This window comes from Crocodylus siamensis, chromosome 15 (genome assembly GCF_052110815.1).
Source record: "Crocodylus siamensis isolate JL-2025a chromosome 15, ASM5211081v1, whole genome shotgun sequence".
In the NCBI taxonomy this organism is placed as follows: domain Eukaryota; kingdom Metazoa; phylum Chordata; order Crocodylia; family Crocodylidae; genus Crocodylus; species Crocodylus siamensis.
In genome coordinates this window covers 46,021,966-46,046,983 of record NC_143409.1, presented here as the reverse complement: position 1 = coordinate 46,046,983, position 25,018 = coordinate 46,021,966, and the positions used below count along the sequence as shown (strand labels likewise).

Below are 25,018 nucleotides of genomic sequence, written 5' to 3'. Positions count from 1 at the left end.
GTTTTAAGGAATCAGAACTCGTGGCAGAGGTGATATCTTTTATTAGACCAGCATTTCTCAACCTAAAAGTGGGTCACAATAATATATGAAAGGGTTGCAAACAAATTTTAAAAGTGGATTTTCCTTTAAAGGAGAAAAATATGGGAAGCCGTGGCTTTTCACATACGTTCAGTTTCCAGCTTACGTCCAATGAAAGGGGCTGTTTGGGGGGCCCCCATGCCCCACACACTCATCCCTTGCTCCACAAACTGGGGCTGGGACCTGTGGGTGCGGGACAGCACATTGGGAGTGAGGGGCACTGGGCTGGGAGTGGCCACTGATGTTTACAAATGGGTCTGGGTACAAAAAAGGTTGAGAACCAGTGTATAAGATCAACTCGATATTTGCAAAAGCAATTCTTTATTTGCAAATTTTGGGGCACAGCTTCATTTCCAGCTCCCATCTGGTTCCCAGAGCCTCTGAATCTGGCTCAGACTCCTGTTCCCACCCTGCTCGTGGATTGCCTGAAGCTTGCTCCTGCTCCAGCCTCATTCCTGAAATCTCCCAAGTCAGTCCTGGCTCCAGTGCTACCTGCAGCCCTAGTTTGTTCCCACCATATCTAGAGCCCACCCTGTCTAGCTCTCTCAGAGCCTCCAAATCTGGCCCCCGCTCTGGCTCCTATGCCCACTCTGTTCCTGGAGCCCCTGAATCTGGTTTCCGCCCCAGAGTCTCCAAATCTGGTGCTGGCCCTGCCCTTGGAGTCTCCAAATCCTGCTCAGGCTCCTCTTACTGTTTAGCTCTGGGATCCTCCAAATCTCACTCCATCCCCACTTGACTCCTGACTCTGGCTCCAGTTCCTGGGCCTACTCCACTCCTGGCGCTCCTCAGTCCAGCTCCAGTTCCTTGCCACAGTGCTGGTGCCGATTCCAGCTCCTGGGACAGCTCTGCTCTCCGGCCCCCCATTTTGGCTCCTGGGACAGTGTTGCTCCTAGGAACCCTGACTCTTGAATCCAACTCCAGCTCCTGGGTTTAGTCTGGCTCTGGCCCTGGAGCCCCTCAGGTCCACATCAGCCCTAGAGCCTCTAAGGCCAGCTCCAGTGCCTGCTTTGATCCCAGCTATATCCTCAGGGTCTCTAAGGCCTGTCCCTGGTGAGCTACGGGAATGCTCTGCACCCTGCCTACTAAAGCTCACAGAAGGAATAGATTTCCTGTCCCACAGGCACACAGCAAAACACTTGGAGAATGGGAAAAGTATGCCCTGGTTGACCAGTCACAGTGGGGCAGGGAAGATGTATGTGGCCCAGATATGGCCAGGGCTGCCCACTGTGCACATCTTGAGAACTCGTGTGCTTGACCACCTGCAGGTGCCTTTAAAGTGGGTGTAGGTAACGTCAGGAGCCTGTCTGCTCACTGCCCAGACAAGCCCCAGCTGGTCCTGAGAGCCTGCGTGGGCTTGGCTGCTCGCTGCCAGAGCGCCCTCAGCTGTTTGGCACGCTGCTGCCTTGCTCTGTGGGTTTGCATCAGGACAGGTTTTGTCTGTTCCCAAAGATCCTGATTCCTGCCTGCATCCCCTGTCTCATTCCTGCCTGCTCCCTCTGCCTTGACCTTTCAGTTATGCACTCCTGCAAATGACCCTTGGCTCTGGACTCTGGATCCTCATTTGTTGTCATTGTAGCATCGTGCCCCCATCCTCCCACGTCCAGGCTGCACCCATGACATAGGCTTTCCTTTCAGAAGAATAAAGCCTGCACATGTACAGTACTCAGCCTTCTCTAGTCCTTTGCCACCTGCCTTCCCCCTCCTTATAGGGGACCAGTCAACCCCCTCCAAAAACTACCCTTCTCCTGTAGCTCCTTTCACCACTCCCCCCCTCACACAGACAGGCAGAGTGGGTGTCCTAATGACTTGGGATGAGCTTGTTTTCTGAACATCTTGTTCACGTTTGACCAGAATTGCCTTGCACTCACTTTGATGCAACTCTGTTGGGCCAAGTCCTGCCACCAACCCACTAAAGCACAGTCCAGACTAGTGTCAGGTTGTACAGTAACACAATGGCCCATGTACATTAGAGTAAATGATGCATCGGGTACGAATGAGTTCTTGAACAAAAGGCACAAGCAGCCTTGGGAACAGAGGCTGGAAACCAATCAGGGCCCTCTTTTTTGGGCCACAAAGTAGGCTCCTTTTTGTTCTCTTTCTTTTTGGCTCCATGACTCTTTCCCACTTGACTGCCCAGTGGACCAACTTCTAGCAGAGGATACTCACAGTCATGTCTGCCCCCCCAGTTTAGTAAGTAAGGTGATCTGCTAGGTTATAGGAGGTTTGGGTTCAGATTCTCGAGGCTGAGAGGAGCCTAGAAGCAAGGTCTTCCACATGTTGGCAAGTGCCCTAACTATGAGCCAAGTCATGGTAGAGGGATCAAACTATTATATGGAAGCAAATACAGTCGGCCATAGAGATGTCTGTGCTGCAATGCCTGTCTTAGGCCATCGGGGCCAGTGACATTCTGACCAGAGGCCAGGTTAAAGCTCCTCATTGAAGTGGCTGGAGAGCCAGGCACCTCCGGGGCCACAGAGGACCTGTCTCTTGAGGTATCTAAGTGCTACACATTGAAATGAATGGGAGAACTGTGTTATGCGTGAGGTCCCTTCCAACCCTAATTTTCTATGATTTCTATGCTGCAGGGCAAAGTAAAACGTGCCTCTCGGGGTTCAGCAGCTCCCCACTGAAAATGCAGGAGAACTGCATGTCTGCAGAGGTGAAGTACAATGCCTCCTTGATCCCAACCTGTTAGCCTGGGAAAAGCAGAGGCTAAATCAGAGTCATCTTAGCAGCAATATAGAAGTTTGTCCTGTGGGTCTGTTTGGTGCCCAAAGTAATGCGTCCCGGTCTGTCTGTGCAGCACCAGCACAGTAGGGACTTGATGCTGGTTGATGCTGGCATTTCTGTGTGCACACAGCAGACATGAATGTGTTGAGGTGGGAGTGTTTGTGAGCAAAATCAAGGCTGCGGGTGGAGCAGACACACCGAGGATCAGATATGCTGCAGGTACCAAATCTGAGCACTGTAACTGTGAAGGAGCTTGGCGTGCCCTGCACAATCAAGTGTAGAATGAAGCTTGAGAGGACATGGGGCGAGGTCTGAATTGAGCAGAGATAAGTGACTCATGATTGCACGGGGGTTTGACATGTGGCAGAAATCTTATCTGCAAACCAAGTGGCTGTACCCAGGCCAGCACTGTTTAGCACAGTGCGCTGAGCTCAGGGTACTGAGGACAAGTTTCACCCTTGTGCAATTGGTTATCAACAGCGCACCCCTGCCAGTGGCCAGGGGCAAGGCATCAAGGAGCAAAAGAGGAATCCAAGGGCACTTGTGGAGCCCTGAGCCAAAGCCTGACATGACAAGCCATGACACTAAACACCTCTTTTGCTCATGGTAACTAGGCCCCTATTGCCTTCCATGTCACTCCCTTGCCTTTGAAACTCTCAGCTGAATTCATCTTGATTTTCCTCCCTCAGGACAGGGCTGGACATGTAAGCATGGAAATGGAAATGCTGGTGAAATGTTTTGTCTTGCTGTTGAGCCGTATGACCAAGTAACTGCATGTATAGACATGATTATATTTTTTATTAAAAGAAGTCTCCCAAAAAAACAGGGCTAGCAATGTGTCTGGGGTGCGATGCTGGGGAGGCGACTGAGACGCGCCCCCAGCAGAGCTGTATCACAAAGGAACCCGGGGGCAGCACCGGCGGGGCAGAGAGCTGCACTGACTCCAAGTGGGGCTGGGCTGGTCCTAACTGAGAGCGGGGAATGAGGAAATGAAATTTGGGAGCAATTTTGACAAGCATTAGATTTTTCTGCTGATGTTCCTTTAGAGTTAGATCTGTTCAAAAGCCACTTATCAATTTATACAAGCAGGTTTGAAAATATTTCCTGATGTTTTTCATTGCTTCATAGGTTTTAGGGCCTGGAGGGACTATTGTATCTTCTATGCTGAACTCCTGCATGTCACAAATCATTACATTTCACTCAGTTAAGTTTCAGATTGGGGGTAGTCTCCCCCATTCCCATTTTAGGAGATTAAACTGCTGTCCTGCCCTGTGCTAGGGCACGTTAGGTGAGAGGGATGAAGGACACTTTATGCTACCTTGGACCTTGCAAGGGAGCACTTTCATGAAAACATGCCTTCCCCCACCACCAGTAGCAGATCCAGGAATGGGGCTGGGGGGTGCAGCCCCCCACCTTGGCTGTGATCCCCATGTGCAGTGAGCTCTGAGCTCTCTGCCCAGCCAGCGTGAGCTCCTGCCAAAGCTCCTCATGAGCAATGATCGCTGAGCTCAACAGCTGATCAGGGAGGGAGCCCTGCTCTCATATGGCTCCAGAGTCCAAGGGCTGAAAGCTGCTACTGCCACTCTCCCCTTCCTCCCTCCCCTTCCAAGGAAAAGCAGGGAACAAGTGATCCAGAGCTCTGCAAAAACAGGGACTACAGGCAGACCCTACACACCAAGAGCTCTAGTGTGACAGTCAAAGGAGGGTGCAACTGCACCACTGCATCCCCTCTGGATCCATCCCTGCCCCACTACCCACCCCCTTTGAGTGCTCCCAACACTAATGGAAATGCAGTCTTTTTTTGATTTGCACCCAGGGCAGGACAATTGCCTTTCAAACAGGTCTGAGCCAGGGTGCATCTCTCTAATGGCAGTTAGCTCAAATTCAGCATTTTTCACACAGAGCGTGGGAGTGAATGGGTGTGGGCAGTTTTTCACAGAGCTACTCCCTGCCATAGTCCAACAAGGTGCAGATTTTTTCCTTCAGGTCCATTATTGAATGGGGGAGGAGCTCTTGAAATAGTTCTGCGGAGAAAGCTGAAGTGGACAGTGCCTGTTTTCCTTTACACGGAAAGCTAAGTGTGACCAGACGCTTACCACAACCAGCTTGAACAATAAGGGGCAGGAACACACGGGAAGAAGAGTTAAAAGACTGTTTAAGGAAGTTATATGGATTCATATGGCCAGGGCCTGATGAACTGTATCCTTTGGTGCTTAAGAAATAATCTCTGAACATTAGTGCTTATGTTGGAGGGCTGGTGGAGGATGGAAGGAGTCACTGAGGACTGGAGAAGGGCAAACATAAGACCAAGTTATAAAAAGAGGGAAAAGGGGGCTCTAGAGAATTATAGATCAGTCAGCCTAACTGTGGGAAGCTTCTAGATTAAATTATTAAACGGTCAATTTGTAAGTACCTAGGGCCAAATCCTATTCTACCTTTCTCTGCCTAAGGGCCTTGTTACACGTACTTTGAGTTGCTCAAATGTTGATGGGTGCTAGTGCTAGCTTGAGTTTGGAGCAGTCGCACCTTAAGGCTAAAAACCTGCTCTGCCTGTGCCCCACCTGCACAGCTGGGACTTGGTGCGAGACACCCGGCGAGCCAGGACCAGCTTCTACCCCTGCTCTGGGAGAAGGTGTGTGAGAGATGGGAGATGGGAAAGGAGATGTGTAGGAAGATGAAGCTAGGAGGTGGAGAGTTAATGGGAAGGGGGTAGGTAATGAAATGGGAAGTGGAAAGGAAACGTGGAGGGGAAAGAGTGGTAAAATGAAGGAAGTCAGCCACTGAAGGATAAAATAAAAAGAAGTTAAAAAAAATTCAAAAGAAACAAAGAGGAAGTAATTTAGTGAAGGTCTCATGTTTCAATAAATTGGGATGTGAGGGTTGCGGGGAGCTGGTCATGCTTCCAGGAGTGGCTGGGAGGTGGGAGCGCTGAGGGAAAGTGCTTTTGGGGGAGCTACTGCCCCTGCCCTGGGAAGGGAGCTCCAGCTCATGGGGACCCAATCCAGCCCCCTACCACGTTCCCTTCCCACCCATCCAAGAGCCCACTCCTGGGCCACCCATCCCCTGCAACCTGGCTAGCTGGCATGTGCTCTGCAAGCTGTTTGCATGGGACTGCACCCCTGGGGGTGGGAAGGTCATAGCCCTGGGGTGGGAGGTGGAATTGGCTTGATGCCAGAACTATTCTCTGAGCAGTAGAGTTCACAGAGTGGAAAGTTTGTCTGTACAGAACAGGAGGGTGGGGACAATGCATCCTGGGATGTTGGAGGACTGCACTTGGGTGGCAGTGCCTCCGCTTGCCTCCCTCCTGCCAGGATTGAGCCCCAGGAGACCCACCACTGCCCTTTCCCAGACTCCTACACTGGGATTGGGTCCTAGGGACCAGCACTGTCCTCCCCTTCCCAGGCCTGGGCACTGGGATTCAGCACCCCATCCAGCAGCATGCAGGGCCCAGGGCTTCCCATGGATCTGGAAATCTGGCAGCAGGGGAGAGGTGCCAACACTCCTTCAGGTTCAAATTTCTGGAGCCCTGGAAAGTCCCACAGGCCAGATCACATGGCATTTTAAGTTAGATCTGGCCCATAGGCCCAAGGCTGAGCACACCTGCTCTAATTAGCTCAGTTCAACTCTATAAATACTGGCCAGATTTTCCAAGTGAAGCTAAACTTTCAAATCTAGGACCATGCAGAAAATTTCCCAAATGAAAATATTTTGAAAATCATCAACATCTAATTCTGTTCCATAGGAAACTGTCCATTTCTCCTAAAATCTTTAATTCTCTGGAGGAGCATTTTGGAGCAAAACTTTTCTTTCCAAAATGCTGATTAGAAACAATAAAAAGGCAAGAATTCTTGTGAGTGATACCTTTTATTGGACCAACTGCATGGTTGAGATAGATACAAGCAAGCTTTGGGGTATCACTGGGTATGTCTACACATGCTGATTTAAGGCACTTTAGCCCTAGTTAAGGCACATTACGGGCATGCATCTACATATGCATATGCACATGTATACACATGCTAAATTGCCTTAATATGCATTATGCAATGCACAGTAAGTTTAGGCACATGTAAAAGCACACGTAGACATGCCCACTGTACCTTCCTCAGGCCTCTGGAAGGGAAGCAAGCCCAGCAGAGCTAAGTAGCAGATGGAAGAAAAGCTTCTGTAAAAGACACAAAAGCACAATATTTTGAAATATATTTGTTTTTACCTCACACGTCACTGAAGGATTTTAAGGTGAAATATCCATTCAAAGGATAAAAAACACCAGTTCTAAACAATTCTTTTTAAAAGTCCAAACATTTCAGTTTGATAAAAAAAAATCTGGACATTTTCTCCATAGTCTCATGTCTTAATCTAAATGTTTTGGGAATTTCTTAGTGTTGAGCTGCCAAAAATCGGAATACATTGTGAACCTCACCCAAATTCCTGCCCCCACCCTTAAAAAAACCCCCAACCAACAGCCATTTCCCCCCCACATTTGGAAAACAGTCCCAAATGAAAGGTGTGGAGCAGCTCACATGTACATGCCAGGCAGAACAGCAAAGGAGAAACCCCAGCTTGTTTGGGGATGCCTCACAGGACTGGAGAGATCTCAACTTTAAAAAAAAAAAAGGAAGTTTAGGACACAAATTGAATACAATTGACACAGGGACGCTCCTCAAAGTGGGAGCTGCCCTGAATGTGAGCGACTCTGCCTGAATTTGTAGGGAGCCTGAGACCATCACTCTGGAAGGTGCGAGCAAATGTTTCCAGAGGTGTTCACTCTGAAGCCCATTGATGATGCTTTGATATCAACATTAAGTGTTGTAGTGCTGACTGTAGTGTGAGGAGCAAACTGAAGGTCACGCAGGCCAGTATGGGAGTCATGGCAAGGAAAATCCTGATAAGGGAACAGGGAAGGAAGGCTCTACTAAGGGAGAAGCCCAGCAGAGAGACAGTGGAGAAGCTCCCTTGCTACCAGATGCTGACTGCATAATGAGGCCTGGACACATCATGGACAGTATTTTGAGTTTCTCCGGTTTCTCAAAATTTTCCAAAGGAAGGAAAGCCTGGGAGCACCAGCCTCCTGGAGCTGTAAGTCCCACAACACATTGCTAAGGCAATCAAAATATTTTGAGTTTTCTCCAAATGTCAGTGCTTCCATGGAGGCTAGATCCACCCGACCCTTGAACTCCATGCCACTTCATGCTTCAGATGTCCCCTTGGCAGGGAGAAGGGAAGCAGGAGGAGATGGGCAACAGAGAACATCATAAAATGGACATTTTCCTTCTTTGGAAAATTTGGAGAAAACTCAAAATACTTTGATTTGGAAATGTAGTAGCAGTTTATCACGAATGGATTGCCCTGGGACTCCTGTGTTTTGATCCTCTTCAGGCCAAACTACATCTCCCACGGTGGAGTCTGGGCTCCTCTCCTGGTGAGCTGTAAGTCATGGGAGATACAGTCTGCAGGGGGCAGGCCAGGAGCGTGCGACAGCAGAGGCACAGTTCCCACGAGGCCTTCTCGCCACACTTCCAATGTGAAGTGTTTTAAATTTGGGGCATTCCTTTTTTTTTGCATGTCTTTGTTTTGGAAGGCTTGAAATTTTCTGTGGAAAACATATTTTTCATGACTGTTTTTCCTTCTTCATGCAAGATGCTTTCAGTGGAAACCTACGAGCCAGCCCCACCCACCGGTGGCAGTCCTCACATGCCATACACCACTTTCAGACAGTGCTCTTCCCTAAGGACAGGCAGAGCACCCATGTTGGCCAGCTCCAGACTCCCACAAAGACACCTCTGTGTCCCCTGCTGAGGCTGCTCCTATGCCAGAGCCCCCTGCTCAGGGTCACCTTTGCCAAGACTGCTCAGCAAAACCCAACCAGGGCCTGTTCCCAAACCTGATTTTGATGCCACCTGATCAAGCTGGTGTTGCAGCTTAGCTGTGCTGCAGTCCCCAGCTAAACCCACATGTTACCCTACAGGATTCCCCAGTACAGGCGTGTTCCCCCCTCCCCACCACCACCTCTGTCCTCCTGCTGCAGGCACCCAGGAGCTCCCTCTACACCCAGTAAAATCTGCTCCTTGCCCCACTGCTCCCCCGAGGTGTCACTGCCATCTTCTGGTGGTACATCAAGGTCACAGTCCACAGTGGCTGGAGGTGGCTCTCTCCCTTCCGGCCACCCCAGCTGTGCCGCCGGTCAAGGACTGCCAGTTCCCTTCCCCACAACCTGGGTCTCACTGTGGCCCTTTTCTCGTTCCCTCCTGTCTCACTGTCCTCTCCTCCCTTCCCACAGGTGAATGCCCAGATCCTACTGCAGATACATACCTGGGGCCTGGGCCCAGATCCTCTCCTGGAGCTCAAGGAGCATGAGGGAGAGTTGGGGTGCCAGAGTGACACCCCAACCCTGTCCCTAGTTCCAGGCAGAGACAACCCCCATCCTGGTTGCAGTGCCAGGCACTGATGCTCTACTCCTAGCTGTTTCCTATCCAGTGAGGGCACTCTGTATCCATGTCCATGGCTTTTTACTACTGCCTGTCCCCACGACACCTGAATTGTACTCACTGACTCAAGCACTGCAGAATCTGTACTAAGCATCCACTGCTCCCCCAGTGGTGTCTGTGCTGGAGGGAGACCTTTGTTAAAGTTCAAGCAGATTCATTGTGCAAGTTGCTGCTTACACTGCAAGTTTGCCCTGCTGCCACCTTATGGGACTCCACCTCTGCCAGGTGGTATGGCTACCCACCGCTGCCCCTCCTCCAAACAGCATTCTGTTAATGACCCAATGACACACACCTGCTGGGGCAGATATGCTGCTGGACTCCCAGACAAATCTCAGCATTTGCACAGCTTAATCTCAGTATTTGCATACATTTAATGACCAGAATTTTTCTGATATATTATATAATATAATATATAGCATATACTATAATATATAATATACACTTATATATTATGATATAATATCTAATATATAATACAATATCTCATATATAATAACATGATTTAATACCCACATTTTGCATAGCTTAGTCTCAGTATTTGCATACCTTTAATACCCAGCATTTTTCTAAGCATAGTTTGTATGCTTTCGGATGCATTTGCCATCTGCCTGTACATGGAATCAGAAACAAATAGGGCTGGAAGGGACCTCAGGAGGTCATCTAGTCCAACCCACTGCTCTAGCCATGTTCATCCATTTAAGCCATTCTAGCACAAATTGATGTTGGTACGATAGTAAAGGACCCACAGCTCACTACATAGAAGTCATTGGCTTTTGGGATGCACCAAGATGTCAAAGTGATGGATAAACAATATTCTTACTGGACATAAATCCCACTCTTTCAAAAGGGCAGGTCTGCCTGTTGATGCAGTCACCTGAGCTGGGGCTCTTCACTGGTTTGGTCAAGCTGGTCCTGAGACAGTCATCCACAGCCCTTTGAAAATCAGGGAGAAGAACTCTTTACATCAAAAAAAAGTTTCTGTTAGTACACAGTGATGGGTTTTTCCCCACTAAAATGGAGAAGAAAAGAAAATCAATGCGAGGGAAAAAATAGAAAATAAATATTTTGACCCCCAAGTGGCAAAATTAAAATTTATTTCCAAAATTTTCTGTTTATGTGCATATTTTCTCCCTTGTTTCTTTAAGAAAGCAAATCTAGTGAAAAAAGATGGAGAAGTGATGGCAATGGTTCATCAAGGTTGCTATGCTGAACATAGAGGTGACTTGAAGTGCATGGGCATTGTAAAAAGAAGAGTTTGACCTTCTAAGCCTTTGTTCCTACTGGTGACACATGAAAGAGAAAGAGCCTGATGTGACTCAGGGTGGGCACTGGGGAGCAGGGATTGAACCCATTAGACAAGCGGTCACTGCCCAAAGGCAAACTGGCTGTAGTTGCGGTTGCTACTAGATCAGATGATCAAATGGATTTGGAATAGTGTGTTGTGCAGCAGGACTCGCTCAGGGCCAGCTCCCATGCACAGACGCTCACAGTGAAAGGCTTCCAGATGCAGTGTGTTTTCTACCGTGGAAGAACATTTATTAAAAAAGGAAATCAAGACCAAACTTTCTCCAAGCAGACCAAAGCCCTAGGCTCAGTCCAGCAGCCTCCTCTTCAGGTAAAACCCAACACCTTGCTGCTGAGTGGGTTCTACAGTCACCAGTATTTCCAAAGGCAAGAGGGAAAGATAGGTCCCAGGGAAAAGACAGACACAGGGACAAGACTCAGTGAACCCCATTCAAAGTCACAAGAAGCTCCCTTTACAAGTGGAAAAGTCACCTCCTGAGGGTGCTGTCCCAGGGTGCCTGTACACACTACAGGGTTTAATCCTCATTAAATTAAATAGGTTTATAAAATTTAAACTTGTTTATTTTGAAGCGTCACATCAGTGTCTTCACGCACTAGGTTTTCAAATGAATAAAGCTTTGGAGCATTTACCAGTGTTTGTACACATTCGGTTTTCAAACAAATTAAACCCGGTCCCTGGCCAGTGATGCAGGAGAGCAGGATGGTCCAGTGATGCCCCCGGGGCCAGGCCCCCCCCCCCCCAACCTGTGCTCTGCCACACAGCTGTGGGAACATGGAGCTGGTGACAAGAAAAAAAAGGGGGGAAAGCAATTTGAAAGTGGAAGCAATTCAAAAGGGTCAACTACAAAAAAATCACAGAGCCATCTGGTGGACAAAGAGGCTCATTAAACGTCTTTGAGTGCCTTTGCGTTTGCATGCAACAAAACCATGGATGCAATGCTTTCATTCCCGATGAACCAAATTAAACTATGCAGGAGTTTTGCTTTAATGCACCAGAAAGACTTTTAAATCATCCAGAAAACCTGATTGTGCAAACAGTCACGCAGTTGCAGTGCAAGAAAGGGAAAAAAAAAAAAGGTGTGTACAAAGGCCCCCAGCGTTAATCCCTTGGCTGATAGCAGCTACTCTAACAGGCAGGGGAAATGCTGCTGCAATGTCAGTATCTGTGCAACCAGTCAAGCATTTTATCTGCCCACAGGGGATGCTCCTCTGATGTTTATGTGGGAAGGTTTAGTGAAGCAGGTGCTTATGGGCAGGGTAGCAGAGGGTACAGCTAACGTACCCTGTACATCTCAGCTTCTGGCAGAGACACCCACAAGCCATTTTCAGGACCTGTGACTATGAGGAAAGCACCAGGTTGGTTGCAAACATTCAGCACATTGTACAGACAGGAAGAAAGCCCTGAGCCGTGTCAGGACCCTCATCTCCACCTGCCTCCAATTAAGAGATTTAGCCTGGGTTCAGATCTTGCCTGAGATGGAGCCCTCTTAGCCTTTTGGCTTGGATAGGCTGATCCTTTCTGAGAGCTCACTGGGAGGCCCTCACCAATCAGGTAGAGATGCATCGGACACTTGTAAGGCATTTCCTGTCTCTCTGGTCCTTGGCGTAGTGAGTTCACAGTTCTCAGCCTCAAATCTCTGGCTTTTACCAGCAAGCCCTGCAGATTCCCAGCCCCTGTCACCCACCTCTCACATTTTCACCTGCTCTTCTACAGTAGCTTTCAAGTCAGGGACTAACATTCTTCCACACGTTCATTTATAGCCGCTCAGACTCTGGGATTCACCCAGCGGTTGTGCGAAGAGAGACTCCTAAGAAACATCCCTGACTTCTAAAATTGGAACAGTCACTCTGCTAACAGGGATCAATACAGAAGGGCTAGAAAGCTGGGGAGAAGCGTGACATCCAGAGGCTTAAGAGGCAGAGGCAGAGGGAGATGTCACTGGGATGCACAAAGACTAATGAGGGGTACTGATAAAAATGTGACACAATGGCTAACAGTGTGGGGTAGGAGCCATATACCTGGCCGGTAGGAGTCATGACGCTGAGTGGCTAGAAAGGAAGGGACTGAATGAATGTGACATGCAAGCCTTCCCTATCCTCCTTTGAGGTGTTTGATAGAAACCTGCCCCCTGGATCCATTCCCTTGGCACCAACAATAAGCAAAGCCCAGTGTTTAGGGTGGGAGATGTCCTGTCCTTTGTGATCTGGAGTGTGATCCAGACCCAGCTGGTTGTGTCTCCAGGCTGCTCTGCAGACATGGGGTGCAGGAGGGTACTATATCAGCTTAACTTCAAAACTGGTTAGGGATTCCTGTGTGGAGACCAGACCTCTTTGCCTAGGCCTGACTCTGGTGTCTTAGACTCTTAAATCTGTCTTTTGGGCCCCTTTGCTCCTTCCTTTCTCCTTCACCTGAAGAGGATGGAGCTGGATTGATTTCCAAAATGTGTTGAATGCCTGCAACAAAGCACCTCCTACACAACACACGCAGCCCTAGACGGATGTAGCATGAGGCATTTGTGCCAACTCACGTGCCAAAAAAGACTGGTCCAGAGCCAGCCAGGAGGAGAGCCAGGCAATAGAAAGCTTTTCTCCTGCAAAGTGCCATGGTGTAGGGATCACAATGTTCTGCGTGAGGGGCTCAGTTTGGGTGAAATTTCATTTGGGAACAAAATGCTCAAAACAAAGCACCTGGGGAGTCATGTCTACACTCTTTCAGAATAGAGCATTTCAACCCACTGCATCGAAATTTATTTTACATTATACTATAAATTATAACATAACATAAATTTCTTGCTTCAAAAAGGCAAAGAATGGAGCAAAATAGTCCAACGGGAGTGCCAAACCAAATGTTTAGGTGGACCTAAGATGGAAAACTCTTTTTTTTCCCTTGGAAGTTTGTTTTTGGTGGGAAAATTCAGATTTCCTTCCTTTCATTCAGCTCTCGGATAAACAGGTGGGTTCCCAAAAGGCAGCGGGATGGCCCCTGGAATGGAAATCCCCATGGTCTAACCAGTCGTAGATACTGGCCCTCTGGTTGGGTCACTGTGGGAGCCACTTGCTTCAAAAAGGTGGCAGTGGGTGGAAGGGATGGGTCTGCCTCCCTGCTCCTTGGGGAGGGAACAGGCATGGCTGGTGGTGGCGGAGTTGGGGGGCAGAGGGTTTCCACTACAAGTGCTCAGGGCTGGGTGATGGCATGCACCCGCTGGTGCTTGGCCAGTGCCGAGCTGACGCTGAAGCTCTTGCCACACTGGGGGCAGGCGTAGGGGCGCTCCCCAGTGTGGGTGCGCTGGTGCCGGGCCAGGTCAGAGCTCTCCATGAAGCCCTTGCCGCAGCGGGGGCAGCGGTAGGGGCGCTCGCCCGTGTGGGTGCGCCGGTGCTTGGTGAGGTGGGAGCTCTGGCTGAAGCCCTCCCCGCACTCCCCGCACTTGAAGGGCTTCTCGCCTGTGTGGATGCGCTGGTGCCGCTCCAGGTGGGAGCTCCAGGCAAAGCTCTTTCCGCAGTGCCCGCAGGGGAAGGGCTTCTGCTCAGGGCCGGGCTGTGGGGTCTCGCTGGGCTCGGGGCCCGGCTTGCAGTCCGGACAGTGGCGGCCCTTCCCAGCGGCGCAGCAATGCTGGGGCGGCTTTGAGGCTTCCCCAAGGGCTTCCTCTTTCTGGAGGGCTTTCTGGGGCTCTGAGCCGACCTGAGGGGAGCAGTGCCCGGGTGCGCGGCGTTTGCGGTTCTTGGCAGCAGCCCCAACTGGAGCTGCGTGGGTGCGCTTGTGCCGTGTCAGGTCGGAGCTGTCGACAAAGCCCTTGCCACAGAGCATGCAGCGGTAGGGGCGCTCGCCTGTGTGGGTGCGCCGGTGCTTGGCCAGGTGAGCGCTCTGGGCAAAGCCCTCGCCACAGTCCCCGCAGCGGAACGGCCTCTCGCCTGTGTGGATGCGCCGGTGCCGCTCCAGGTGGGAGCTCCAGGCAAAGCCCTTGCCGCAGTGGCCGCACCGGTAGGGCTTCTCCTCCAGGTGGATGCTGCGGTGAGCAGCCAGGGCCGGGAGGTCAGCGAAGCGTTTGCCGCAGTCACCGCACTTGTAAGGGCGCTCGCCACCATGGCCCAGCTGGTGTTGCCGCAGATGGGAGCTCTGGGTGAAGCGCTCCCCACACTCGGGGCACCGGAAGGGGCGCTCACCTGTGTGAACACGCCGGTGCCGCTCCAGGTGTGAGCTCCAGATGAAGCTTTTACCACAGTCCTCGCACTCATAGGGCTTCCCGGCCTGCTGCAGCCTCTGCCGTGCTGGGACAGCCATCGGCTTCCTAGAGCCGTCCTCTTGCAGGACAGGCTTGCCCCGGCGTCTCCCCAAGGCATCTCGCTGCTGCTTCCCTGGCCCCTCGGGCTTCTCCTCATTTGGCTCCTGGGAAACATCCCCTTCAGCTGCTCCAGATGCTGCCCCCGCTGGGTCCACCTGCTCAGGACCTTCCTCCTGTTGGGGATTCTCCTCTTCACTCTCACTCACCCCATCCTCACCTGCCAAGAGAAGGAGGATAGCACTGAGGTGAAGTGACTTTTCCCGGGTCACCTAGAAGGCCTATAACAGAGTTGGGAGTAGAGCTCGAGCTCCCCAGCCCATTTATCTATACCATATGGCCTCCTACAAACTGCATCTTACCCAGAGAGGGGGTGGGCGCTCCATCCTTGGAGGTTTTCAAGACACAGCTAGAGAAAGCTTTGGCTGGGATGATCTAGGTGGGGCTGGACCTGCTTTGAGCAGGGGGTTGGACTAGATGATGTCCTGAGGTCCCTTCCAACCCTCATTTTCTATGAGTTTATGATTTCTATGAACCCAAGCTAGTCATTCCCTGGGCTGGAGTGTGGGAGGGAACCCCAGGGAAGGGGTGGGAAAAGGCATCACAAATGCAAATAACTGCTTGGAAGATGGAAAAATACAGGAGCTCTACCAAATCCTGCCCCAGTGGAGAGCATTTATACTGCATCCACATCTCAACCAGAAACTCCAGGGAAATGAGCATCCAGCCAGTGAGGATGGGGAGAGAAGCCCTAGTGACATCTGCCATGAGGATGCTACACCTGCTGCAAACAGGCCTGAACTGGGAGAAACGGGGTAGACATGGAGGACACTCATGGGGTCTCGCTGGGATTCCCAGCGGTGTACACCTGAGACAGCAACACTGATCCCTCACCTCCATGGGATGCGTTCGTGATATCCCTTTCCAGGGAGCTCCAGGAACCCAGGACATGTGGCTTTTCCCCTCGTTCCAGCCGGGAGATCACATCTGATTTCAGGAGTGGGAATTCTACAGTGGAGGAAAATCAGAGAAGTGGTATCACAGTAGTGAGCCCATCCTGCCGCATCTTCATCGGCCTTTCTGGCTGGGTTCAATGTGAGAAAATAAGCACATCCAAACAAGCCACTTCTGCCCCAGGACACTTGCCTAGTACAGCCTTCCCTGGGTCACCTCTCACCATGCTAGGATGCAGAGGCTGGTTAAATGTTGTACCCCCACCAAGGACTGAACCGGATCCAGTAGAGCTAACAGCATCCATGCTGCCTACTTTAGGTAGAAGAGAAAGCCCGGTAAGTGATAATAAACACATCACATCAAGTATGTAGCATAGCAGCCCAGATCCTTAGGGAGATGGAGTGGACATGGGCTATGCACAGCAGGCAACACAGTGACACACCAAGTGAACGAGTTTTCAGTGAGCCAGGGAGAGCTGGAACAATAACTACTGTGCAGAGAGGACAGGCCTTGCCTGAGTGGGAAGGCAGCCCCAGATAGGGCCCCCAAATGGAGGCACATAATCAGAGGTCTTGTGTCACACAGGGACCCCCAGGCATGAGCAGGCAGCAGCCATGTTTTCTTCACTGGAAGGTGGATGGAGGGGAGGGCCTCTCCCAGCCACAGCCCAGGGGTGACAGGGCTGATCCTCTTGAAATAAATGTCACCGGGACCTGGAGAAGAGGCTGAGCTAGGTGCTTGAGTGACCCTGAAGCTCCTCATCCTGAGGGAAGTGTTGTTCTTACCTAGCGACATCAAGGTGTCATAGCTCTCCTGCATGACGTCTCGGTACAGTGCTTTTTGGTGAGCATCTAGCAGGACACATGGCTCCATGGTGAAAAACACAGGCACCACCGCAAAGGTCACCAGCACCTGGAGCTGCAAGAGCACCCCTTTCAGCACCAGCTGCCCCAGCCAGAGTCCCACCAGCTGTGGCACAGACCATACAGCCCAGCTCCTCCTGCAGCATCCTGTGAAGCTGTAACCTCTGTCTTTAGCCTGCTCATTCAACCCCCACCTTCTCCCCATACAGTGGCCTTTTGAAGACTGTTGTGTAACCAGGCTCTATCAGGAAGGTGCTGCAATAGCAAATGCTCCTTGCACTGATGGACAGAGCTCAACCTCTCCATGCTCCTGAGCTGCTCCGGAGTTGCAGGGACCCAGAGGACCCAGATGGTCTGGAAGGGATGTCTTGGTTATGCACTGGCTATTTTTAGCTTTCTGGGATGGCAACGTGTTCCCAGAGCCTCTGCAACCCCTAACTGTAAATTTCAGGAAAAGGCTGAGCTGCCTCTCTGCTACACAACTATGGGATGATGGAGAAGGGATTTCTACCCTCTCCCAAAGACAACACATTCCTGCTAGCCATCGCTCATAGCTTGCCTGATACCTCTAATTATTGACATGGGCACAGCTTCCTCAGCTTCTGGGATGAGCCCCCTGTGCTGCCCACAAAATCTGCCCCTTGTGCCTTGTCCATCACCGCCTGTCCCCCAGGGGATGGCACACCGGGGCAGAGCATGGGTGCTTCTCTGCGGCCTGCCAGGCTGCAAAGGGGATTTGGGAGGTCTCAGGAGTCCATGTCACAACCTGGGTCCCTGCAACTCTGTCCCTACAGAGGGGCTCTCTGGAGTCTACCATGCTGGGAAAGTGCTCAGACACTTTATTCCAGTGCAGTCACAACCTCTCTCAGCAGGTTTAAACCCACCAAGACAGTTTTAACCCTTCCTTCCCAACATGAATACTACTGTGATTAAAATGTTACAAGACAGCAGAATACAAGGAGCCCAGCTGAGGGGTGTTCCCCTCAACTCTGTCCCCATGGGCAGTCTGGTTTCTCAGAAGTGCAGGGACCAGGCAGGGGCAGGGATGGGCTTTTCCCTTCTGCTCCTTGCCTTGCTTACAGGACAGTGACTCTGCTTGGGGAGGTGGCAGGGAAGGGGGGTGGGAAGCCAGTCACCTCCCTGCCCACTGACTGCTCCATCTGCCCCTTCCCATCTATCCCTTTCTCAGTCTCTCTCCTCCATCCCCTTTGGCTGTAAGAGTTGGTCACTGTCCTGTTCCCAGGGGTGGGCACTCTCCTGTAGCTGAATCAGTGCCTGCCAGGCCCAGAGCTGGTGTGCGTTAGTGGGGGAAGCAGCTCTGGGACTCTCAGACCCCGGGGAGCAGAGATGGCCACAGAGAGGCCTTGTGTGCAAACAGCCCCTGTCCTGCCTGTCCCCAGTGCTTCCCCCAAGGTCTCTCCCCATTACCTGGAGTCTCCGGCTCAGGAGCTGGTGTTGGCAGAGCCCGGGGCTGCCCTGGGGGGCTGGTGCCAGCCCCTGGAGAAAGTCCCCGTTGGGCTGGGCACTGTGGGGGCATATATAGGGCTCTTTCCCTGGCACCAACCCTGCTGGGAGAGCAGCCTTTCAGCCTAGTCTCTGGGTGGGTCCAGATGCAGCACTCTGACCTGGGAAGCTCAGCCCCACTATCCCGGCGGAAGAGGAAGCAGCAGAGCCACCAGCTTCCCCATCCTTACTATCGACCACTGTCCTCTAGTGGCAACAGTTCATCCTCCCCTCTGGCTGGAGAAATAAGGGAGGCACAGATTCATGTCTCAAGAAGCAGGGCTTTCATTCTCACGAAAGAGCAGCTGAAAAACCCCTACACTTCAGCAATGATTTCAAAGAAGCAGAAAAATCGTGGAATGGTTCAGCATCACATTTCTAAGGGGTTGACATTTTTACAAGCTTTCTGCCATGTTTCTGATTTGCAGAGAATCTGCAACCTTGCCGTTGTCCTTTGGGGGAAAATACAATAAAAAACATTTTGTATATTAAAAAAAAAGCCCCTGGTTCCAGTTACAATAAACATAAATCTCCGTTAGGCAGAAACAGAGTTTCCAAATGTAATAGAGGGGTTTGCTGGCATCACAAGGCAGCTAAACTCTGTATCACTCCTTCACTATCTCTCAGTGCCGAGCAGCAGTGCTGTGTTAACCAGGGGCTTACCGTTCAGAAAGCTGTTTCTGGCCTGGAGTAGGAGATCAGCATTCAATATGTGAGCAAAAGGCAACGTGATAAGAAGAGAGGATTTTAGAAATCCCCCAACTTCCTTTTAGGTATGGGGTTTGAACCCACATCTCCTTTGTCCCAAGATGCTATTCTAGCCCTCAGCTAGGGAGCAGACAAGGGTGCAAGTACCTTCTACCCATCTCCTCTTTCTCTTTTCTTTGTGTCTCCAACCTTTCTCTTAAACAATTGGCAGCCAAGGAGAAAAGTTCCATGGGACCAGAAGGAAAGCAAGCAAGACGGAGCCTGGCTGGGCCAGGAAGGTGGTCACAGCCCTTGAAAGGGGAGAGCAAAAGGGTTCTGGCCTGTAGTCCCAATCCCCCCTTACTGTAAAATCCATCATTTACGCCAGGGATGGACACATGGCACAGGCAGGCTCTGTGTGAGACACATGGCAGGTCAGGGAGGGGGCAGGCAGCACAGTGGCAGATAGGACAGGGAGCAGAAAGCAGAGCAGCAGCTCAGGTAGGGAGCACAAGGCAGAAAGGCAGATGTGGCAGGGAAAAGGGATTGTAGTGGCGCTAGGAGAAGGGCGTGGAGCTAATTTGTGGCAAACCTATGAAAAAGGCTGGCCCCCACTGATTTAAACAGCACTGGGGTCAGAGCACTGGAAGACAGTGCTATTCTGGGTTGCACTATAGAAACAGGAGTCCAGATCTGGCTCCGTGGAAAGGCAAGAGGGAAGGGGCTTTAGCCTGCAGTTGAAAAGCAGCCTGAAAACAAATGGATCATCAGTCCTTGGCCCACTCACCCCATCCTCCTGTGTAAGCTGGATGTGTGATCCATGCTCTCAAAGTACAGTATCAGGAGGGATTTGGCAGAGGAGAGTGGGCTGATTAATGTAATGTAATGACAGGGGTGTCCTGATGGGTAAGGGGTTGCTGGCTGTTGGATAGTGAGTATTGTACACGTGGGAGCTTTCTTTCTAAAAGGAAAAGCATAGATTTTGTGGTTTGCTCCTGCCAATCTCCTGGGGTTTCTTTCTTCTTGTTTCTCTCTCAAAACAGAGGCCCATGCTCCTTCCTGTTGGGCATTCTGTCTTGTCTCCAAAGAGGTCTCTCTTGCATGAAGCAGTGCTGCCCCGAGGGTTGCTGCTCAAAGGCTTTCCAAACAGTGCAGTCTGGGCTGCTGGTCAAGCTTCACAGGAGGCAATTCCAAGCAGGTGGAGCATGCTGTGCAGAAGTTGCTCTCTGCCCCCAACAGGGGCTGGTTTCCCAATCACTGCAATGCAAAATGCATACATAACAGTGACAGCAGGACTTGCTTCCCCTTGCCAGGGCAGCATCCACATTTCTGGGTCACAAAGTCAGGCTATTGCTTGCTTGCCCTCCTTCTGTCCCCAGGCTTCTTGCCCCTTCACCACCAAGTCTCAACAGGCACTGGTGATGTGCGTGTGCCTCTTAAGCCTTCCTATCTCTGGCTACAGTGTTTTGAGTCTCTGGTTTTTGGCACTGGAAATCCGAATTCTGTCATGGGTGGTTAGTTGGTTCTTTGTGTGCTGTTGCGTGTGAGAGGGACTGGGGTGGATGGTCTTGTGAACCCTTTGGCACTTCACATCTATAGAATGCAAGGTAGATTTGCATCTTATAGACCACCTCAATTAGAGATGTATAGTATGAGCTTTCATGAGCTGGAGCTCACTTCCTCAGATGTTGAATGAGCTCCAGCTCATGAAAACTTATGCTATATCTCTAATGTACTTAGTCTATAAGGGGCAAATCTACCCTGCCTTCCACTTGAATTCAGAATACCTACCTATGTGTCTCCACTTAACATCTATTACATGGTTGCCTGCAGGGGATAGGCCTTATGACCTGACGGTCCTTTCCAGACCTGTGCTCCTGGTCCTCAAATGAGTTGGGAATGGGGTGTCTATCTATGCTCCTGCTGAGACTTAAACCCAGAGATTCCTGGCTAGAGGGTCTTGCCCCTCTGCTCTAGCCAGTCACCACATTTGGGGTCAAGAAGGAATCTTACCCTATGACCAGAGTGGTATGGACTGTGGGGGTGGTTTCCTTTCCTCTTTTTCCTGGGATTTCTTGAGCATATAGTAACAATCCTTACAGTAGCAGAACAGTGGCTGCTATGGTCCCCACCCTGCTTTACCTGTGGTGGGTTAGGGTGTTACGTCTGATATTGTGTCAGGGTTGCCTGTGTAGTTTTCCGAAGAGGCTAGACAATGGACTTTTATAGGACGGTTTGGAAAGGGATGATCCTGCCTCGGAAAGAGGGCCGGACTAGATTACCTATGCAGGTCATTTCAAGGCTTCCTTCTCTATGATTCTCATGTCTTGTTTGTCTACAAAAGTAGTGTATTCCTACACTAAGCCATCAGGGTCAAAGCACCCTGATTCCCTTAAGTATGAGCACAGTTATATCAGTAGTTCAGGCAATATCCCCTTTGAAAACTACACCCCTAACTAAATAAACTGAAACCAAAACTTAGGACAGACCTAAAAATTCTGAGTGAAGAGGGAGAGAGACATAGTTAGCTGAGTTAGTCTGAAGCCAAGGACAAGGCAGGGAGATGGAGAGATAGAGATAAAAGCAGACACAGATCCTTGCACAATATCATGATTGCAAATGATATGTTTGAAGAACTGGGCAAGCAGTATTTGTTCAGTGTCACCTTTGATCTCCTCTCTGTCCCTGCCAGCTGGTTGAGCCATGCACTGAGGTAGACTTCAGTTGGCTTGCATTTTATGTGGAATATTGGCTGAATCACTGAGACATTCAGAGCTGATCAGCCCCACCAGCTTAAATGGACAGGGTAGTGATAGCATACATCTTTTACCTGCAGGTTTCATTTCTCCTTCCTTAGAAAAACAAATCATTGGACTGTGTTGAAAATGTATGTATTCATTGTCAAGCAATGAAAATGGTAGAAATTGCAAAAGCTATCAGTTTCCAAAGAAGAACAAATTTCCCCTAACTTTTTCTGCTCAGTTTATTTCACCCAATTATTGTTCTTTCAGAAATTGGTCACCCTAAAAATGTTTTAATTATTATTAGTTTGGAAAAAAATCCCTGCTTTGGGACTGAGCAAGTCGGGACACTGGCAATCTGAAAACCCAAAAGGACTGTGGATATACAGAAAGCCAGAGACATGAATGGATAGATATTAATCCATTTACTTAAGACCAGGAGGAAATCTAACATGGGTTAAGATTATCACAACCAAATGCTACCTAATGGGCCACTCTGGAAGGGAATGCTGCAAGGGATTGTTGCTGGAAAACTGTGTGTGTGTCCATGTGTGCCCGTGTGTGTCCATGTGTCCGTGTCCAAGCTGTTGCAATGTACCAGCCGGGGCCCCATATTGCTTTGGAAAAGGGAATATAAATCCCTTTGTTATCCGAGTCCCCGTGGAAAGACTCACTTAAAAGCTGTGGGGATAATGAATACCACAGCATCTTGTGTGGTATTGTACATGCTGCCACAGGACACACCCCAAATATGATATTTGTACTTTATCTTCTGCAATAAAATAGCCAAAGCCCATTACAAACTCTAGAGCAATTTGTGCCCATAGCTGCAATGTAGTCAGTCGTGATTTTCATGATGGCAAATAGGAAGAGAGGAAGCAGTCCCCATGGTTGCCCAAAGCCTCTGAGGGCATTTGGTTCAGTAATCAAGCCATCATGTTGAGTGGCACAACTCCAGCAGTTGCCAAGCCAACCCAGGAGAAAGCCTGCTGGGGATCAGACACATTAAGAGTGTCGCACTGTGTGCTTATGCCTTACCTTGTACTCCTGGGTAGCCTTTTGTGTGGGGGGCCTCAAAGTGAGCTCTGTGATCCCCGGACCCCCCTTCATCCTCCTCCTCTTTATAGAGCAGCTTCAGTGCCTCTCTGCCTGTCTGGCTCATTTGCTGTTTGCAGGTTTATTCCTTCACTGCCTCAAGCAGGTTTGCAAGCTGCTCATGGGGCTGGAAGTTTTTTTGCTAGTGATCTCTCCACAGTGGAGGCAGGAGTGGCGGGGCTTCGACTCCCTTCAGCACCGATTAAGGCTAAAGCACTGGATATAGCCAGTTTAAGATGACTGGGTCCTGCAAACACTTGAGAAAGCCCAGGGCTCCTTCCCGACAGGAGCAGACAGTTAAATATCAATGCCTTGCTGAAAAGCAGTGTTGGGCTTGTGTCCTAAGGATATTTTCACAATGAGGCATAGGGATTCACATTTCCTAGAGGGGGTACAGTAAATCAGATGAGAAGCAGGACTTCCTGTCCAAGATGTCCCTGCCTCTCATGCCCCTGCGTAAGCATCAAAGTGCAAAAGGACTGTGTTTGAAAGAAAGACTCCCTGTTTATCAGGGCACAGGGCCCAAAGGAGGATGTCCTGGCTGGTTACTACAGAACCAATTCCACAGAACCAAAGAGCTGGATGCTTGTGGAGCTGCTTTAGGAGATCAGAGGGTGGTGAGCTGCAGTTTGGCTTGGGGACCCTCTTAAGCAGGGCTTGTAGCAGAAAACCCGCTTTGTGCACTTCCCTTCTGGACATTGATATAACAGAAGTCCTTCTTGCCTGCACTCCCCCCCCCCATTTTGTGCATTTCTTTTTCCTTCTAAGTATTGGCAGAGATCTAGCACACTCATTGCATGGGTGTGGCGAGGCTCAGAGCAAGCCAGAAAGCTGAAGTGACTTTTTGTCCGAGAAACGTAGAAACTACATCTAGGTATCAATTAAGCTCAGTGTCAATAAAGAAAACAAAAGAACTAAAATATCCACTTCAAAGACTGTAAATATATTCTGGTGCTAACCTAACTCACTCACTGTCCGCAGTAGCCTTTGATCCTCACTACCTCACATTGCATTTTTATATATTTCTCACAGTGCATTTTTATATTTCATCTGTCTTATCTTTACCATGACATTTTGTATTTTATATTTTATACTTTTAAACCCTTAAGGAATGTACTCCCTGTAGAATGAAGTTACACCCCGGACCACTGTTAAAAACTGCATTGAAATTGTAATTGTAAAGTGATAAAATCTGCTATATTGGGCTGGTCCCTTGAATGAATGTGAGTATGTATGATGATCAGTAGGTAATTAAATGACAAGGCAAGAGCCTCTGGCTGTTAATTAACAATAGCCCAGCCAGAGGAACTTACCCTTACAAAACTCAACTCTACAAGCCATTTTAGGCTAATCAAGCCAAGGAACTGATTCCTGGAACAGAGCACCCCCCCATTGACTATTCCTGTAACCCATGACAATACACCATTAAGTCAATCGAGTCAAGGATAGATTCCCATGCACTACTCAAGACCCACATGGGACAGCGACCTCCAGATTGGGCAGCCAAGATGGTGCTTGGGGGATCACACAAGTATGCCAGAAAGGGATAAAAGGCAGTGAAGCGTGACCCTCACTGGCGCCCCCTCATCCAGCACCTGACCTACCGAGACAGAAGGACAAGCAAGAGACCCCCTTCTGGAGAAGACATCACCCTGGAGGAAGCTGACCATCAACAGCAGACTCCAGAGCCCCAGATATGTATAAACCAACTTTGGTGCTACAGCGTGTGTGTGTGTTAAGGTGGCCAGTACCCCTCATAACTCAAAGTTTGCCTTTATGATTTTATTGGTAACTTCACATCCTGTACAATAAATTAGAATTCATTATGATTCTGTGAGTTGGTCCTTTGTAGCCAACAGGCTGACACTGATTTGCAAAATGCATGACTAAATCTGGACTTCTCAAAAAAAAAAAAAGTGCAAAGAAAAAACTGACCAATTCTGGTCCTCAGTTCCTTTTCCACTGATTTGCTCGGTGAGTCACCTCAGTGTGCATTTAAAAAATGACAGCATGAGATATACATTCAGGCCTGGTCTTTGCTCTCCATCACTGGAGTTGCAAGTCTACAAAATCCTCAGGTTTAAGCTAGTCTGATATACAAGAAGCTGCCTTACCTTCTCCAGGGCTCAAACTTCTCTTTGACTTTGCTGTCCTTTTCCGTGATGCAGTAACAGGGGTGACAAACAAAACAACTTCCACAAAGTTGGGGAAAAACAGATAAAAAGGTCATTTATTTACAGTTTTTAACCATACCGCTGGGCTATATACACGGGTTACAAAAGAATAATAAAATGGAAACG

The 25,018-nt window shown here is 49.7% G+C and overlaps 1 protein-coding gene across 4 annotated transcripts; it reads right to left on the bottom strand.

Moving 5' to 3' along the window:
• Nucleotides 1-6,684: 6,684 nt before the first annotated feature.
• Nucleotides 6,685-24,804, bottom strand: LOC149852532 (uncharacterized). 4 transcript variants are annotated; one of them, XM_090030028.1, is made up of 5 exons: nt 19,670-24,804; nt 16,615-16,747; nt 16,022-16,141; nt 15,770-15,883; nt 6,685-15,095 (listed from the first exon to the last, which is right to left on the bottom strand). In XM_090030028.1, exons 2-5 carry the CDS (start codon nt 16,700-16,702, stop codon nt 13,774-13,776), a joined length of 1,644 nt encoding a protein of 547 aa, XP_089886154.1. In that variant the 5' UTR covers nt 16,703-16,747; nt 19,670-24,804; the 3' UTR covers nt 6,685-13,773. The 4 variants fall into 4 exon arrangements, with proteins under 4 accessions (XP_089886154.1, XP_089886151.1, XP_089886153.1 ...); XM_090030027.1 differs by having other exon boundaries at nt 6,686-15,095; nt 18,121-24,803; XM_090030025.1 differs by having other exon boundaries at nt 16,615-24,804.
• Nucleotides 24,805-25,018: the final 214 nt, after the last annotated feature.